Raw genomic sequence first — 19,587 nt, forward strand, 5'->3', positions numbered from 1 at the left:
AAAATATTGTAGTCCGTTTCTCCTCGATGGAAAGAAGGAAATTATGACAGGGAATGAAGAGGAAAAATATCACAATTTCCCATTCACAGAGCTCAAGTGAACTATTATAAACTAATAAAGATGAACAATATTGTACTTACATCATGGTCAGGAAGCTGTGAATGATGGCTGTGGCTTTATGAAGCTTGTACGTTTATGTTCTCTTTCTTTTTTTATTTAGTTTAGACTTTTTAAAGAGCATCTTAACAGCAGCTTAAAGTCTTGTTTTTGCTGACCTCCACTGGTTTTAACTCCTCACCTTAATGCGGTGATGTTGGAGTGTACTCCAGGGTGTGGTCAGTAAAAAAGTGACATCACACTTCCGACCACACCCAACTAACAGCCTGGCGGTGGGTTACTCCTTAAGAGGATAGTTTGGGGGTTGTATGAGGTTTATAGTCAGTGTATTACCTAGAGTAGATGACGGTCGGCACGCCTCCAGCTTGGAGAAGCTGACAGGCGTTACCGCACAGAACCGGCCGGCAGCAAAACGCCCTCGGCACCCCCTCCAAACTAGGGGCGTGCCAACCGTCATCTGCTGTAGGTAACACACTGACTATAGATAAATACCTCATACAACCCCACTTCAAAACACCCAAACTACTGAAACTGAAAGTTTCTACCACAGGAATAGATACCCATTTTACTTGATAATGCAAACTTCCCTCCTGCAGTAAACCACAACAACTGGTTCAAACAAACTCCTACTTAAAAACAATTTAAAATGCTGCTAAACGCAGGTCTGTAACCCACACCAGCCTGATGGGGTGGGTATTATATGGCGGTGGTTTGTTGTGTGAATGCTGCACCCATTAACTACCAAATGGACCTGTAGGCTACACATCATGACGCCACAAATGAAACCTTCAAGCGACCTCCCACCCTCCACCTCCCCCCCTTCCCCTGTTCACTGAATCCTCTCCCCTCTCTTGTTCCCATTGGCTGGCTGCCCGACTGGGACTTCCCTCTCTCCCTGTGAGTGTGTCGCGTCGCCCAAGTGACAGCCCTCCCATAAATAGGTATTCTACCCTCTCCCGTGCCTCTCACTCTGCCAGATGTCAACGTCATATATATATATATATCCTTGTTGTCCGCCGTTGGTGTGGCTTTTTGGGTCCAAACATGACAGAATATACCTTGTATATTCCTCTGTTGGGTTTTTTGATGCATGTTTTGAGAATAACGTCCGTTTTGGCTGACGTGGTTGTGTTGTGTGTTTTTCTTTCAGTGTTCTCTGTCTTATTTAATTACCCCTCTCTCTCACTCCATCCTCCTTATCGCAATATGAATCTTTGTATTTGGCTTATCTGGCGTGGGGCTTATCGTTCATCTATGTGCTGGCTCTCGCTGTCTCCTCCATCTGTCACATCTACTGTACCGGCATGCAGTTTTCTGACGGCGTGGAGAAAATCTTCACTCACTGTTATTTGGAGCTCACGTCACCTCACACTACTTTTACAGAAATGAAGAGCGGAAAAAATGATGTACTGTAGGACAGTGGTTCACAACCTATTTTCCTTGAAGCTGAGCCCCTCCCATATTTTCTGATGTCGTCACACTTAAAAAAAAAAAAAAAGTTACAAATCCTCGAACAAGATCCTTAATTAAATAAGGAGATTCAGTGTATTAAATGAGTTTGTCTTTTTTTATGAAATCAACTTTCTTAATGAATATAACTCACCAGTTTTGTCACAATAAAAGTGATGACATTTTGATGGATTTGCCAAACGAATGCAGATACATACTATGATTTTTTTGATGACTTAATTAATTTACTATAATAGTGTTAGAGCCAAAGTAGATTTTTTTTTTGTTATTGTGTAAATAAATGTAATTTATGGTGTTGTTAGATTGCTGCTACACCACCCTGTTAATACAGTTGCAGCAAGCGGGAGAGCAAACAGTTTTTGACCAAAGTGAAAATGTTGTTTTTGAAAGGCTAAATGCCAACAAATATGGATTGAAGCAGAATATTTCGTTAGATAAAAACATGTGAATTGTTTTCTATATACTATACTATATAATGCTCTTGAGTTATTTGAAACGTTTGGATCACACAAGTCCGAAACAATCCTACGCAACCACCACTGAAATCTAATTCAAGAAATAGTATAATACTAACAACATTAGTGTCGCCTGATCTTTCTCTACAACTGTGCAGAAATACCGAGTTCAAACAGAATGTGGCCAATTAAGTAGCAAAAATATATATCTTTTAAATAGTTTTATATACAGACTTTTGTATAAATTATCCAGTAAGTGTGTTATTATTAGTTTAGTACAGTACATGTGTAAATCTAATTTTGACAACCCAAGAGAAGACAAATCCTGGCGTACACCCCCTGTGATCTTTGGGCTCGGACCCGAGGTTGGGAACCGCTGCCTGTAGGAGATCTTTCACTGTAGATGCAGGCTGTAGATTTTTCCAAAGCAACTGCTGCCTAAGGGAACTTTGAAACAGAGAAACCTCTTATACTCAAGCTTCTTTAACAAAAAGAGTAGAAATACAGATTTTCTAAAAGCAGGCGTGACTTAAAACCGACACCCACTAGCAATTGTTGTCTCCATTTGGATGTTTTTCAGTGTAATTTCAATTTCTACAGTTGCACGTTTAGGAGAACGCACCTTATCGGGAGCTTTGTGGTGCTCTGGCTGCTGAGGCTTATCTTTATGAGCACAATGACTCTTTAAATAGCGCGGTGACAAAGAGTGTGTGTGTGTGTGTGTGTTTGTCTGGGTCTGTCCACAGTAAAAGAGCCGACACCATTGTAAGCCCCTCTAAGAGCAAGAAGTGAGTGATATTTTCCAGTTTGTAGAAAATGAGAGGCTCAAGGAGAGAGAGAACGCAGAAAGGGAAGGAAGTGATTAGGGATGGAGAATAAAGAGAGGAAGCGATAGGCGGAGAGGAAGGAAGTCATGACGGCTAGTCGCTGTGAAACCGAGGGCAGAACGAGAGGGACTTTTCATATTTTTTTCCATAAAAGCACCGTTAAACAATATAGTGGAGAAAACAAATAATCAGGAACACCCTTAAAACTCCCACACGGACTCCAACCACAAAGAGAAAAAGCGGCTTAGCTGGGCATGAATTCAGTGTGTAGGTGTATCGGTCACGCACTCACAGCTGAATGACCCACTCAGCATTCCTGCTAAAGAGAGGCACAGTGTTATTTTAGGCTGGTGGTGGTGTGTGTTGGATTTTGTCACTATTGTGTGTCTAATGTAACTAAAAAAGGGAAAAAGCAAGGCTGGTGATATGAGATTGAAATCGACAGGGCTTTTAAATGTGTGTATGGTCTGGTGGAGGTCGCGTGGGCGTGTACTTGTGACATTGTCTGCAACATTTTGGCGAAAAGCACAATGTGAATAGGATTGTAGAATTAGGCGTTAAGATTAGAGTCTTTAGTAAAAAAGTTTCTGTGATTCAGATTAGGGTTTGAATTCAGTTTATTCAACATATTTGCAGTACAAGTGTGTGTCTGTGTCTCTCTCTTACTGTGTGTGTTTACCTCACATGCATGCCAATATCGCTGCACGTGCCCAAAACTAGCGGCACAGTCCTCTGTCTCTCATCAAGGAGCCCGTCCCGTTGTAGCTGTAAGAGGCCGTCTGTCAGAATGTTGATGGTGAGCGAGCAGGCGTGTTTTGACAGCTGCTTCCTGAGGATGCTGTTATTCCTTTCGTCAAGATTATTCGGGCGTTTTTAGGAGACATCTATCGTTCGTTTTTTAAGATGAGTGGTTGCTAAATAGTTTCCCTGCCTGTTTCCTGTCCTCTAAACACATACTAATGCCTGACAGTGACAGGCTGACGGAGCCCTGTGTATGTTCCACATCTGTTGTTTTCCTTTTGGGTAGCGTTGTGGTCAAAGAGTCCGCAGATGTTCATCTTAACCAAACATTACTCTGGCTGATTTAACTGATCAGAAATCCTTCAGAGAGACACCAAGTGTTAAGACAGCAGATACACACATCACATAATATGATTATGAGGAAATATATAGTTCACAAACACTGGACATGCAGACATTCTCTCATGATCCCACAGATGGAGAGCACCATTTGATTTGCAGTGTACCAATTTTTTTTATTTATTACCGTTATGTTTTCACCGGCGTTTGTTTGTTTGTTTGTTTGTCTGTTAGCAGGATTATTCCAAAAGTTCGCGAGGGATTTGAATGTAATTTTTTGGCGGGCTGGAGTGTAGCACAATGAACAATTCATTTGATTTTGGAAGCGATCCTTCTCGTGATCCGGATTCAGGAATTTTTTTAAGGATTCGGATCAGCCTGTGCGTTAAAACCACAGAGTATAACACATGTGCAGTGTAACTGATGACGCGTTGATGACGCGTTGATGACGCATGACCCAGCCTTCTTCTGAAAGCAGAGAGATACGTGTGTGGATGTGTGGCGAGACATCGAGGTGCGCGAGCTGCTGGCGTTCCGCGGTGAGAAAGAAAAAAGCGGTAGATGACGGGATGAGAGACAGCGTAGTATAACGTTATACAGACATAACAAGGCTGCTGAATGAGAGAGGCATCCGGTACCGCCAGCTGTGAGCTCTGATCTGTTTTTAAAGCCAGGCACCTTGGCGGAGGTCTGCGCTCTCCGAGTGCCATTCTAGTCTTTCTAGTATTTCAAGTAGAGATGTTCCGATACCAATACCAGTAGCGGAAATGCACGATACTGCCCAATGTTCGGTATCGGGTATCGGCGAGTACGCCAGTCTATGCACCGATCCAATACCTTAATATATTAACCCAGAAAAAAATCAACTTGTTTAACCGGATATCAATTCTTCTTCGTTGCTCTAAAACAGTAGCCTTCACTGTGCTGCTGCTCTGGATGTATCATGGCTGCCACTGTTAACTACTGTTTTAGAGCAGCGAAGAAGAACTGATTGCAGGTAGTTTGTCACGTGACGATAGCAAACAACAACAGTGCGGTGCTAGAGGAGAGTGTAACGGCAGTCAGAGCGAGGAAAATGTCAGCCATTTGGCAGTGTCTCACAGTGGAAAATCACTTTGTCGATTATGTGGTATTGTAGTCATTTGAAGGCACTAAATGTAACATTTTACCATCATGCTCTCCACATCATAATAACCTTAAACAACAAAGAGTCATGCATACTCCTCCCCACTCCCCATCCACTTAAGCATCCCCAAAGAGCTAGTTCATGTTTATTAGGACTTGGATGAATCAAGTGAGCGGTGCAACCAACTCTCAGACCTTTAAATATGCATCAGCATCAAGTAGATACTCAAGCACAGTGAGGAGAGAAATTATAGTTTAAAGGGGACACATCATGAAAAACTCACTTGTTCAGTGCTTGTGCTCATATATTTGCGTATCTAGAGTGCCTACCAACCCACAAACAAAATAATGAAATAAGACGACCCAGTCAGTTTTTTGTGGGCTGCTTAGATCAGAAAACATGTGATTCAACAAGCCATTCAGATTTGGCTCCTGTTCCTCTTAAAGAGACAGGCGCTAAAACAGAGCGTTTCAGACAAGGGTGAATACAGGTATATTCAGACAGACACTATGAGAAAAATAAGATGTTTTTTGAACATTACAGCATGTAAACATGTTCTAGTAGAAACCCAAAATACAAGTATGAACCTGGAAATGAGCATGATATGTCCCCTTTAAGTCATTTTATTAGTACAGCAGCAGCCACTGAAATGAGCTTGTTTCAGCAGCGGTGCTTTCAGAGGGCAGGCGACTTATCAAGCTGTTAAGGAACCTGGAAGGGATGTAGGAGCATTTATGTCTGTTTGTGTACATGTCTGCATTTGTGTGCTGGGGTTTGCTCAGACTTTATAGTAACAGATAGAACAGCAGGGGTGCCAGTCTTTGTTTGCATTATTCATGAACGTTGTTCAGTGTGTACAGTACATCGAGCTGCGCAAGTGGGTGTTTGCGACTGTCATCACGCTGCATACAAGATTTTATCACAATATAAACCGAATAAAGAAATCACAGTGAAGTGAGTGCAGCCCTGCTGAAGATCCCACCACAACACTCCTCACACACTTTATTATCCTGCATTCATTATTCAGTGAATGAATTAGGGTAGGGAAGATTTAGCGTTTAATTACTTTTCATTTGCATGCATCTGTTGTCGAGTGGGTTCTCTCATTTGTCTTCCAATCCCAACCTCCGAGACACTGAATGAAGGAAGGAAGGAGGGAAGGAAGGAAAGGGAAAAGTAGGGCATTTATAGATCTGAGCTCAGTGGAGTGCAACTCACTTTAAAAAGGCCTCTAATAACCCCACTTTTCACTGCAAGGACATCTTCATCAAGGATACAAAAACACTTACACGCTTTTAATTAAACAGCTGTTAGTGATGTACTGTTCCTTGAATTTCTTGGCCATTTCTGTTGTTTGATGGTGTGTTTTCTCATCCCCGTGGATGGGCTAGCCAATTATAATATCAGTGACATCACGTTGAGATATTTTTAGCACGGCTGGAAACGAGTTCAGTCGCAGGAAGATTTTCTGCCTATATGAATTATCAAACAGTGAACGTCTCGGTGTCGGCCTCTCAAGGACTTCTCTCTGGACTCGCACAAACTTAAAGGCAGAAATCCATAGCAGGAGAAGCAGAGAGATACCAACGTCTCCACTGATGGTAGTCTCAGTAGACCAAAATGCAGCGCAGCCAGAAACATGTTGATTTTTGAGAAAGAAGCAGCAGCAGCTCTCGTTTTCCTTCATCTGGAAAGAAACTCTCCTGCAGTTACTGTGCTATCGCTAGTATTACTGCTCTCTCCACCTACACAAACACAATAACCTTTTGAATATATAACTACTGCTCATGTCGATGCAGAGAAAGGCACTTTGGTGGACGAGTTGTTGAGAGAAAGTAGTTTCTAAAAATGAATGCAGTTAAAGCTGCATTCATTGATTGTTTTTTTGGTCATTTGGGGGCAGCAGAACATGAACATGAAGACATGTTCCTGGCCATCTGATGAAAATAAGTCCAATATTTACTCTCTTTTTAGCTTTGTTATGGTCTATGTTCACCAGCTAGTTGCTAAGTTGGCAGGTTGATGCTTGTCAGGTAGTGTACGCTGGTTAATCTGAGCTCTTTTGCCCAGAACAGCAACCTGCTGCAGCTGGAAATGAAGTTGATGAGAGTTTGCGGGCTATGAAATCAGAACAAGGAGCTGAAAGACGTCATTAACAAACTTTATTACACAGCTTTGTTGAATACTTGATTCTGATTGGTCAATCACGGCGTTCTGCGGTCTGTTATTTCTTTATAATAGACCGTTGCTATGTATAACAGACCGTTGCTATGTATAACAGACCGTTGCTATGTATAACAGACCGTTGCTATGGGCACAGTTCTGATGTCGGACTCTGGTGGACCGTTTTTATGTCATATTACTGATTTCTTAAGTAAGTAGCTGTGTAATAGGCAGGAAAATGTACAGCTAGCCGGTAATTGCTGTGAAATAAACCCCTTCAGGACGATGCGGCAACCCAATGCAGGGCGGGGTTTGTTTCACAACAATGACCGGCTTGCTGTACATTATCCCGAATCGGGTGATAATTCTCTGTGGGCTTGTCGCTATGAATGACCCCTTTCACTTTTAACAGTCATTTTACTTGTACTTTTGGTTTCTACTAGAAAATGTTTACATGCGTTAATGTTCAAAAAACACTTTATTTTTCTCATCCTGTCTGTCTGAATATACCTGTATTCACCCTCTGTCTGAAACGCTCCGTTTTAGCGCCTGTCTCTTTAAGACCCCCCTCCAGTTTTTCCATGATATTTCCCCTTTAAAGCTCAAAATAAATGCGCTGAACACAGATGTAAACACAGATTATGTATCACACTGGGCAACAGGGAGGGTTTCAAATAGAAACAACTGATAAATTCTAATATTGACATATAGAACGCAGTCAATTATCAGTCAATAAGATACTGTGTGAACAGAAGTTCCCCTACAGGAGCACAAACTACAGTTTATATTATTATAGTATCATTGTGTCTCGCCTGTGTCGGCTTTTCTGCAACATCACACCTCAAATGTTTTGTTCAGTATTGTACATTCAGTGTTGATATTCACTACACAATGCGTTTTTATATCCTCCCTGATGATGAAATGGTGCAGATGTGCTCTTGACTGTCACACACCAACAACAGCGTATTAGATCAGTGACTAATAGCCTTTTTTACTGTGCACACAAAGACGTATCAATCTCAAGTTTAAGTATGCCTGTCATGAGCTCAGCACTTAAATCACAGAGTACAATTACCTTGTCATGGTGTCTAATCAGGCTTGCATTCCTCTCTGCCTCTTTGCGGAGCTAATTTTCCATGCCACACCGCTGTGTTACTTCCTCATTTTACGACATATACTGTTGAGATATATAGCGAGCATAAATGAAAAAGCTATTATAACGTTACTGTTAATGTTTGTAAACTCTCATTTGACCCTTTTATGTGTTCTTAGTAGGTTTCTATAGCAGGATATAAACAGGTTTGTGAGGAGACTCTTTTCGTCACATTTTCTATTCTCCATTGTACCGAAGAATCTTTCCTCTCATTGGTCAAAAGTTTTTGCTTCGTTGGTCGTAACTGGCTGGCATTTTTGTCTGTATTTCTATTGTGTGGTTTCCTCCATTGCCTCTCTCTCTCTGTATTGGTCGATGCTTATGTGGCCCGTTGATGTTGTTTCTTCTTGTTGGACGCTGCAGCATGACACCTCCCTGTCTCTTTGACCAAAGCTGAAGCTGTCAGCTGATCTCTGCGAACCACGACGCTGACCTCGAGCCTCTTCTCTTCTCCCTATAGGCTAGCCACACCGGTATGCGCTCGTACATTTACAAGCAGAGCTCTGTGATTGGCTCGCAGGCGGAGCACACTGGGATGCGGACGTATTACTTCAGCGCCGACACCCAGGAGGACATGAACACCTGGCTGAGGGCCATGAACCAGGCCACGTTGATGCAGAACCACGGCAACACACTCATCAGGTAGGGACACACACGTACACACACACATGCACACACACATGCACGGAGTATCTCTCTCTCATTGAACTTGAACTGAACTCACACACCTTATAAACATTCATTGCCCTTCAACAGGCGGCTGTAGAACGTCAGCAACATACTCAAGAGGTCCATGAGTACATTCAGTCAATAAACATGACTTATTCAGTAATAAGGCTGAAGTAATGTAAACTTTCTTTATGAACAGGAAGTTCCAGGTCTTTACTTTTTCTGTTTCTACTGATAAAACATTGATTTCTCCACCTTTACGCCATGAGCTCCCCCTTGTGTTTGCTGCCAGTATTTTGATTCCTGTATACAGTATGTTGTTTAAAATGAAAACGCGAGTCATCTTTTGTATTTTTTTATTGAGATATAAAGTTGATTAATGTCCCATCTTTGATTGGGATTACACTAGGAATCGCTAGTTTAGATCTGACTGAAAACACACATATACACAAACATACAAACCTATATGTACTTGCTCCTTTAAAATGTCATCTTCCATCAGTTCATCTTTGGTGCCAAGCACTTTCATTGGTCAGTGCTGTGGTGATTTTTGTACTACACTTCCCAGAGATCACCTATTAATAAAGCAGGAGGCTCTTTACTCTTTACTTTTAGGCCTTTGTCCTGTGTTTAACTAGAAATGAGGCATTTTTAGATAAATAAATTTAGATTTTGTTGCACTGTATTGCTCACTGACATAAAACTACATTCATTCATTTTTGATGCCTCCGTGCCGGCGATAGCCATGGCCGAACGCATTACGTTTTCTGGTCGTCTGTCTGGTCGTCCGCCCCACTCTTGTGAACTCGATATCTCAGGAACACCTTGAGCAAATTTCTTATAATTTGACACAAATGTCTACTTGGACTCAAGGATGATAAGATTTTGGTGGTCAAAGGTCAAGGTCACTGTGACCTCACAAAACACAGTTTTGGCCACGACTCAAGAATTCTTATGATGATAATGATGACAATTTCACACAAATGTCTAACAGGATAAAATGATGAAGTGATGACATTTTGGACAGACATGGATGTAAACTGAAACTCGACTGTGTGATTATCATAAAGTGGGCATGTCTGTAGAGGGGAGAACCCATTTTTATTCACATATCTTGAGGTCAGAGGTCAAGGAACCCCTTTGAAAATGGTCATGCCCATTCTTCCTCGCCTAGCTTTAAAACTGAGCCCGCTAGAACCTAAAAATCACAAGTTTTCTTAATGCGTTAAAGAAATTATTGGCGTTAAAACGCGTTATTATCGCGTTAACTTTGACAGCCCTAATGAAAACACACTTCCAAACAAGTGTTGCCATTTGTTTGTCTGTTCTGTCACTATAGATGATTCCGGGAAAAACATCCCACTCCGCTGTTTACAGCTTTAACAAGTCTGTTTCAGTCCTGAAGCTGTAGCACATGAGCGTAGTGTATTTATTTTTGTACATGTTTGCTGGCTTTCAAAGAGTAGATGTTGTGAAATGCTGTTTTTGAACTAGCAGCCGCTTTCTCCATGTATTATTCATATGTTTACGGGGGTGGGGGGGGGAGGTGGCTCAGATCAAATACGTCCCATCATTCACTGGCAGCCTCAGACACCCGCAGCTCGTACTGCTTCGCTTTCTTTTTTAGTTTTTTGGAAGGGGAAATCCCAAAAGACTACTCTAGTTGTTAATGAATGACAGGAGGGGGAAACCTAACTGAAGACAGACAGCTTCCACTTCGGAAGTTTATAAACCACTTTTTCACCCCGTTTCTGCGTTTCCTTATTGAACAAACTAAAGCACTAGTATTACTATTTGTTGGCACGTTGCACTCATTTTTCAAGAGTTTGGTTACTTTTACAATATGCAGATAGATTTCTATAGAGTGGTGGACTACATAGCTAGAAACACACTACTCTTTAAGGAACAGTGAGCAGCATTTCGGGGGATCTATTGGGAGAAATTTCAACATAATATTATTAAGCATGTTTTCTTTAGTCTATAATCACCTGAAAATACGAATTGTTGTGTTTTCGTCACCTTAGAATGAGCCGTTTATTTCTACATATGTTCCCATTTATGTTTTTTGCGTTGGCCACCGTAGTTCTGTTACAAGCTTGGCACACGGAAGAAGTTTCAGTTGGTTGCAATCTGTAACCTCACCGCTAGATGCCGCCAGATTTTACGTTATACGTTGCACCTTTAAACTAAAAGATAATGCCTTATATGCTCAATTTAACACAATCTAATAGGGACAAACCAGTCATCATAATGCTAATTTATATTGCATATCTTCAGCTGCTGGCAGCGAGCACGCCAGCACCTGTTTAATTCATTTTCTAAAAGTAAACTTTGGTGCGTGGTTCATTGGCTTTCCGAGACCTGACTATTCCTCCGGCTTCTTGTCACAGGGGATTTCATTAGTGAGTTTCAACTCTAGCTGTGGTTACACGGCTTTGCTTGTCACCTGCCCCTGCTCTAAAGTGGTCTGTGTGGTGTATTTAGCCCTGTCCTTAAAGTTTGAGGTGAGGCTAAAAGTTTTCTCTTTTATGTGACAGTCGTCTAGTTCAGATTCAGTTCAGCACACCAGAACAAAGACTAGGAGAACCGAAATGGTGGAACCCGACGTCCATGGGATATCAGGGAAGTGATCAAATGAAACAGAATTGGTGCTTATCGAGTAAAAGCCACTGAAATCCTCTGAGAGGTTTGAGGAAAAAGCAGTAGTTGATTATCATCTGGTCTCTTGTGTAGTGTAGGTTTATCCAAATATTCAAAGTAGGGCTGTCAATCGATTCAAATATTTAATCGTGATTAATCGCAAATTAATAACACATTTTTTATCTGTTCAAAATTAACCTTAAAGGGAGATTTGTCAAGTATTTAATACTCTTATCAACATGGGAGTGCTGCTTTATTACCAACACAAAACAATGACAAATATTGTCCAGAAACCCTCACAGGTACTGCATTTAGCATAACAAATATGCTCAAATCATAACATGGCAAACTGCAGCCCAACAGGCAACAAAAGCTGTCAGTGTGTCAGTGTGATGACTTGACTATGACTTGTCCAAAACTGCATGTGATTATCATAAAGTGGGCATGTCTGTAAAGGGGAGACTCGTGAGTACCCATAGAACCCATTTACATTCACTGATCTTGAGGTCAGAGGTAAAGGGACCCCTTCGAAAATGGACTTGCCAGTTTTTCCTCGCACATATTTTGTGTAACATTGGAGTGTTATTTAGACTCCTACGCAACAAGCTAGTATGATATGTTAGTATCAATGGATTTCTTGATTTTTTTGTTTCATATGATGTCAGTATCTTCCCTCTAGCTTTATAACTGAGCCCACTACACCCTAAATATCGCAACTTGCATTAATGCGTTACAGAAATTAGTTAGCGTTAACGCATTAGTATGGTGTTAACTTTGACAGCCCTTATTCAAAGTAAGAGTTGGATGCCAGACAGGAGAATAATCATAATCTTACCCGTGTCACTTTACTCTCTGTTCAACTCCCTGTTGCTCTTTCAGCTCACAGGTGTGTCTGATTTATCTCCTCACCTTCCTTTCCTGTCACTCTCAGGAATGAAACTCTCACAATGTTGAAGGGAAAGTTACAAAAAGTATAAGAGTGTAAAATACTAACATTTCATGTAATCTCTCCTCTCCACAGACCATCCGACAGGTTCGAGACGTTTCACATGTTGCAGCAGCAGGCTGTCCCGCAGACGAACCACGTAAACCACCACAAGACCTCAGACTCTGAGTTCATGAGACCCATCGTCCACGAGGTCCTCCTGGAGCCCATACACCGCGACCTAGACGACCGCTGCAGCTTCCACAAAGACTCTCCCGACACCCCCATGTTGGAGCATCCCATCGGAAGCACGGCCCTGGAAATGGACACGCACATGTCCCTCCCCTCCAACCCGGCGCCCTCTGCCCTCCCACAGTTAGACCACGTGTCGGCCTCGGCGCCCGTGTCTAGGGTTCCGTCCCGGGCACCGTCGCGAGCCGCCTCCACCCTGCCCTCCAGCGTTTGCACGAGGAACGGCCTCGTCTCCACGCCCAGCCCCATCCTGGAGCCTAACGGGATCGCGGCGGGGACGTACCAGAGGGCCCCGGCGCCGCAGCCGGCTGCTGACACACAAAAGCAAGTGCACAGGAGAAGTACTCTGGAGCAAGTGGAGCAGTGGGTCAAAGTGCAGAAGGCTGAGCACAAAGGGTACGTCACTGGCATATGTCCTATCTTATTTTGTGAAAATACAAATGATTATGTTTATGGACTATGCAGCATGCAGACAAGGTAGCTTTACACCACATGTACTGCATACGTTTAGTGGAGAGTTTCCTCTAGTGACCTTTACTTGCATATTGAACATGAATGTGAATACCAACCCGTCATGAACACATCAGGTCTGCACAGCGCAATGTTTTATTTCTGACAATATTGAGCTTGTTATTGTTTAGAAATGGAACAACAGATCAAACTGTTCCCATGTGAACTTAAAGGGATACTTCAGTTGTTTTGTAGTGGGGTTGTATGAGGTATTTATCCATAGTAGCTGTATTACCTACAGTACTGTAGATGACGGTCAGTACGCCCCCAGTTTGGAGAAACATCTATTTAGAATATTTTCTAACTGAACTGAAAGTGAAACCTATCTATACTGTTTTTGTCATCTAAGCCTGCTGGCTTTGGAGAGAGCATAGATAAGTTTCACTTATAGTTCAGTTCTTTGTTGGAAAGGAGAAGGAAACGGCTGTCTGACAGCAAGATAAAGTAGTGAAAATATTCTAAATATAACGTACACTTAAACTGGTGTTGATTTTTTTAGGTGAGCCTTTCTTTTAGGTGGGTAAAAAAAGTTTTTCTACCGCCCCCGTCCACAGCACTGTATTTCTTTGCTCTGGTGTCGGTACTCCTGTCCGTACCGACCGTCATCTACTGTAAGTAATACACTTAATTAATACTTATCCACAACTATGGATAAGTACCTCATACAACCCCACTTCAAAACACCTGAACTATCCCTTTGAAGCCCATTTGTAGCTCAAGAAGTTTCATTTGTCGTTCATCTTATCTTCTTATTTAATCATCAAATAAAGGTCAAGGTAAGATTTGATAAATCTTTATTCTATTCTGTTAATTGGGGTATGAAGAAAAATATCCCTTTGTGTCGTGCTATTCTTCCTCAACAGCCCTCCATCCAGAGAGAACACTCTCCCTCGTCGCACACCACCAACCCAGCACAAGTTCACCACCATAGATGCATATCAGACCCTGCCAAAGACCCCTCGCCAGAGCCCCACGCCCGCCCGATTCGGTGAGTACAAGTACGCCCAGGACCGCCTCAGCCACTTCCGCCTCACCCCTGACCCCGGGCCCAACACCGTCTGGCAGCTGTATGAGTGGCAGCAGCGCCACCAGTTCCGTCACGGCAGCCCCACGGCGCCGCTCTACACTCCGGCCCCGGACTACCCGTTTGGCCCTCGCCCCCCATCCACCGTGCCTGCCACCTCCTCAGCACCCAGGTCGGAAGGAGCGCCCCGCTGTGTGTCGGTCCCACCTTCATCTGCTGACATCCCTCCGCCGGGGCCTCCGCCCGGCTCCAGCAGAACCCTGTCGCCTACAAAGAGGCCACACACGCCGGCTGAACGGGTGACAGTCAGGCCCGTGGGTGATAGGTCAGTGGTGGACATCCCCTTCGCTGTTTCCCCCCGCAGGACCAAATCTCAGATGCTCAAGGTAAAATAACGTCTGACAGAAGCAGAACAACAATATTGCATGTTTGTTGTAAACAGGAGGTGTAACTAACTGAAAGAAAGTCTAATTTTTATTTTCATAGGTAATAATGCAGTCAGTAAACAGAGTCCAGCTTTCTCTGGATAGTGATTTTGTAATCTATTCTTCTTACTATGCACAGAGAAGTGTCCAAACACAACGCTAAAACTTCATTGGACAGATTAGACTGTTCTCAATCAGGGGAATGATATTCAACTCACAAGGCTGGTGTTTTTGATATCATATTTACATTTAAAGCCTGATCAGACAGAGGTGCAGGTGGAAAATGTGAGGCGCACCCCACTGCCTTTTTGTTCCCCTTTTTTCAATTTGCTATGTCTTTTTTATTGTTGCTAGGCAACCACAGAATGAATGCTAACATTACCTTAATACTAGGGCTGTCAATCGATTATAATATTCAATATATAAATGAGATATAATGTCTATATGTAATATATTTAATCATGATTAATTCACATTAATCACATTAAACGCAAGATGCTCAGCAACACAAAAAGCAGCGCGCAAAATGCTTCTCTCTCCATGAACATTACAAAAAGACGCCCCGTGCTGCTTAAACGCACTCCGTCTTATCCAAAACAACTTCAAATTAAAGTAAACCCGAGTTCCTAGCTCCACAGCGATCATATATCAATCAACTGATAATTATTCAAGTGTCCCCAGAATGTTTAAGCAAGTAATTATACAAGAAAAGAGACAAAGAGAAGGAATGCAGCTGTGATGTATGAAGGACGGATCCTGTAATGGCAGCATGTATATAAATATTGTAGATTAGACATATTCAATGGCATTTTGGATGACAGCAGATTATTTCCTATCACTGCATTCTGTTGCATGGAGTTGTATGAGATTGATCCCGTGTTGCCTGTTGTTTGTGCTCTTCCAGAGATTGGACCATTAATTTTTTTTCCTGCTGCCAAGTGCAAAATATCAAATAGAGTAGTTTCTCATCCAGAACGGTGTCAGTCATTCTGACAGCGTGGGCTGCATGTTGGAACTCTGCTCCGCTGAACAGAATAATTGTTTCAGTGCCTCGGGGCACAATGGCAGACATATCCTTAAGGCTTAAAGCAGTCTGTGAAATTACCTCAACTGTATCAGCAATCAGCCAAACTGTTAACTGTAAACTATACTGAAGATGAATGCATACTATTTAATATATACTGTTTAATGCAAACTGAGAAATCCATCAGTGTTTGCATATCACATTTCTGAAATTGAGTGAAAAAACACACAAATATGCAAATGTACGCCCACTCTCCCACAACCACCAGCAACTTCATTTTGCCCAGAGATAATAAAGAATACAGTGTTTCGTTATCGAGGTCATGTGAAACATTTTATCCTCTAGGAGAAGAATTGTAGCCGTTGGTGAACTTCTGTTGTGATAGCAGATTCTTCATTATTCAGATTATTTTGTGTGGTAGGACCGTCTTTATTCTGTAATTGCTATAACACACAAAGGGCCTCATGCAGCAACGTTCCCTTAAATCTCTCTTAAATCTAAGAGAAAAAATAAGAGAAATCAACTCCAGGAAAACCAAACGTTCTTAACCATCCAGATGTGCTCTTACCAGGTGTGCTGCTGAATGATGAATCCTACTTGATCATAAATTGGAGGCGTGTGGCAGATATACTATATAAGGGCAGGGGTTGTGGCGCTTGCAATTACTCTGGAACATTCCCAAGAATTGGAGAGATGCCACCAAAAAAAGGCTGTAAGAAGAAGAACTTAAGCAGTAGTGAAACTGAGGTACTGTTAAATAAACTTAAACAAAGTCAACATGTGATTTTCCAGAGCGTCAGTACTGGTGTTACTGGAAAATCCAAAAGCATCTAAGAGCAGTATGTACGCCATTCAGAAGCTGAACGCACACAATATCACCTAAGGGTTTTTATAACCTTAATTGGGATCAATGGACCAATAGTATGTCTTTAAAAATCCTTATAATTACTCTAAAACATATAATGATCTAAATTTGATTGACTTTTGTCTCCCTGCGTTGGACAATTTGTGGACTGTGAAAACAAGATGTTTTTTCTCTTATCTTGGTGAGAGTGTTCTCGACCACTCGTAAAATGTTCTGTTACCTGAGAGAAGAGCAAAAACAAGAAAACATTTCTGGTGAATCCCAGAAATAAATGGGTGCTAACAAAATAAGAACAAATCATGGATACCAACCAAATAGGAGGAAATTTGTTCTTATATCAATTCCTACTCCGTGAGGCCCATTGTCTGTTATTCGATTTTTTTAATATAATTTCCTAAGCTCCAGTGTGTGTGTATATATGTGTATGTATGTAAAATGTGTTGTGTATGTGTTGTCAGGCTGCTACTATCGAGAGACGGTCAATGCCTCCATCTGGCTACATCACACACACAGTCAGTGCACCCAGCCTTCATGGCAAAACGGTACGTTTTACAAATAAAAACATAAAACATACTTCACTGTATTGCAAATAAGAATATTTAATAAACACTACATTAGGCATGGATTTCAATATTTGGAACTTGGAGCAGAAACCTTAAAGATTGGAGGCTTAAGAGGCCTGTAATCTTGATTTACATTTTGTCGGCGCGGGCCTGTTGTTGGCCGTGGCTGAACATTTGGGAGACATTGCCTGTCACCTACAGCGTGTCGCTGTAGATGTGTGTTGAGTTCCGCCTTTTGTTTCAGCACCGTTAATCCTCCTAAATTTAGCTGCTTGTTCAATTTGGCCGTCAACAAAGTGGCTCCCAGTGCTGTGAATGCAAGGTTACTAAAACTCAACAGAAGTTTCATTGAAGTTTGGTGTGGTCAGTTTTGATGCCAGATTTAATGTCCTGTGATGCCCGACAGCCCGAGGAGCTCACCCTGCTCCTCATTCAGCTGCGCCGGCATCAGGCCAAGATGGCCTCCGCCCGTCAGCACGCGTTTACCCAGCTCCAGCGGATCAACGGTCCCAAAGAGGCATACCACCACAACCACTTCCTCACCACTAGAACCAGTCCCCTCCTCAGCTCCAGTCCCTCTCCTGTGTCCCACCTCGGACCTGTGAGCCTCTCGGCTACCCTGGGCCCTTGCTACACCCAGGTGGGGCCCCACCGCGGCATGCCCGCCCCTCATTTTACCAGGGGCCGTAGAGGTTGCCATTAAACATATTGCAGGGCTGCATTACTCTTAAATAAGATCTACCATCTACCATCTACTATGAATTTTCAACATTTTTTTATTGGGAAATGTAATCCTTTTTGTCCATTATTCGTGGCTCTTTGTTGGTCAGTTTGTCTCTCCGTCAATCTGTCTGTCCAACATTTTGGTCCAGGGTGAAATATCTGATCAGTTGAAGAATTCTAATCTATTATCTATCTAATCTCATTCTAATTTTTGAGGATACCGTCGCAATTTAAATTTGTCCAACACTTTAATTTTTAACAAGATTTTGTGAAAAGTAATTTCTGGATTTACAAATTTGCTAAATCTTTAGTCGTCAGAGGATGAATCCTAAAGACATTTAACCTCCTGACACTTTCTCTAGTGCCACTAACAGGTCAGGTTGTCAAGCACAGAAGATATTTCAAAATATGCCGGATGGATTTCCATAATCAAATATGAAGTAACATTTCAAGTCCAGTGAAAGCAGTTAAATTCTTCAACTGTAGCGACTTGTTCGTACATCACTATGTCTTGCCAAACCTAATCATGCAGCACCTAGTCTGCAGGAGGATTGGGATCTCAAATTAGGAACATTTCATACACACGACCAGCAATGTTTGCTGCCTAATAGCACATAAAACTATTGAAAATATAAAAAATATAATATAATATCTTTAAATCAAAACTCAAAACTAATCTGACATGCCTGTTATTATACCTTTAAGGTTCTCAATACGATATTCAGATCATTTATTTAGCAGCAAACAACTATTTGCTATGTAGATAAGATATAGAGGAGTAATGTCTACCTGAGCAGAGAATGAAGTCTGAGAGCCTCTGTGCTTTGTCGACATAGCCGAGCCAGCCGTGTCTATAAGGTAACCCTCAAATTGCGAAATTTGCGCTAACTGCTATCCGTCACTTCGGAGGAGCCGATGGGCGACGGCTCCAACGTTTTGAATTTGGACTGCTGTTACCCATTTTAAACATTAGCTGTCTACAGTGCTACATATTGCTTTAAAACATTATGACTTTAATGCCCCTCACTTACCCTCATCATCCCACCACCACCAACAGATCTGACCAAGTTGAAAGCAACACATGGACCGCATTAATTTCCACCGTGATTGTCTCATTTCTTCAGCAACACTGTCATCACAAAGATTCTCTAATCACATAAGAGATATATACAAATTCACTGTAATATTTCCTATTAGCAGACACTGAACAAAGGTTTTATAACATGTTATCATATTCACTGAGACTGACATCTCCTCCAGACACACTCTTAGGCCAGACCTGTAACTCATAGTTGATCATGCACTTGGTAGTTCCCAACTGTAAAAACAATAACCTATATCCCAGGATAGATAAAGCAAAAGCCAAGTCAATAGCCAAGTCCCAGTATATCAGTGGCAACCTCTACCCAGCAGCTCCAGTGCTTTAGTGGTGTGACACCGGGCCTTGCTGTCGTCATAGAAACCATCCGCCTCTTCTCTTCCATGTGCTGTTCTTGGCTGGTCCGTTTCCATATCGTGCTTCTTAGTGATGCTGTCCATAAGCATGTTGTGCTGCTAACTTTTCCGACGACGTCCA

The 19,587-nt window shown here is 42.1% G+C and overlaps 1 protein-coding gene across 10 annotated transcripts in view; it reads left to right on the forward strand.

The window, feature by feature from the left end:
* The window catches only part of LOC119486138 (pleckstrin homology domain-containing family A member 7-like), a 177,827-nt gene that overhangs the window by 135,539 nt on the left and 22,701 nt on the right, over nucleotides 1–19,587 (forward strand). For 6 of the 10 annotated variants that reach the window (XM_037766021.1, XM_037766019.1, XM_037766020.1 and 3 more), the window contains 5 exons: nucleotides 8,852–9,033; nucleotides 12,722–13,273; nucleotides 14,251–14,797; nucleotides 17,184–17,267; nucleotides 17,695–17,928. In XM_037766021.1, coding sequence (XP_037621949.1) covers nucleotides 8,852–9,033; nucleotides 12,722–13,273; nucleotides 14,251–14,797; nucleotides 17,184–17,267; nucleotides 17,695–17,928 — 1,599 coding nt within the window. The remainder of the gene's footprint in view (nucleotides 1–8,851; nucleotides 9,034–12,721; nucleotides 13,274–14,250; nucleotides 14,798–17,183; nucleotides 17,268–17,694; nucleotides 17,929–19,587) is intronic. The other 4 variants (XM_037766028.1, XM_037766025.1, XM_037766027.1 and 1 more) reach the window with 2 other exon arrangements.

Source organism: Sebastes umbrosus, chromosome 4 (genome assembly GCF_015220745.1).
Source record: "Sebastes umbrosus isolate fSebUmb1 chromosome 4, fSebUmb1.pri, whole genome shotgun sequence".
NCBI lineage: Eukaryota > Metazoa > Chordata > Actinopteri > Perciformes > Sebastidae > Sebastes > Sebastes umbrosus.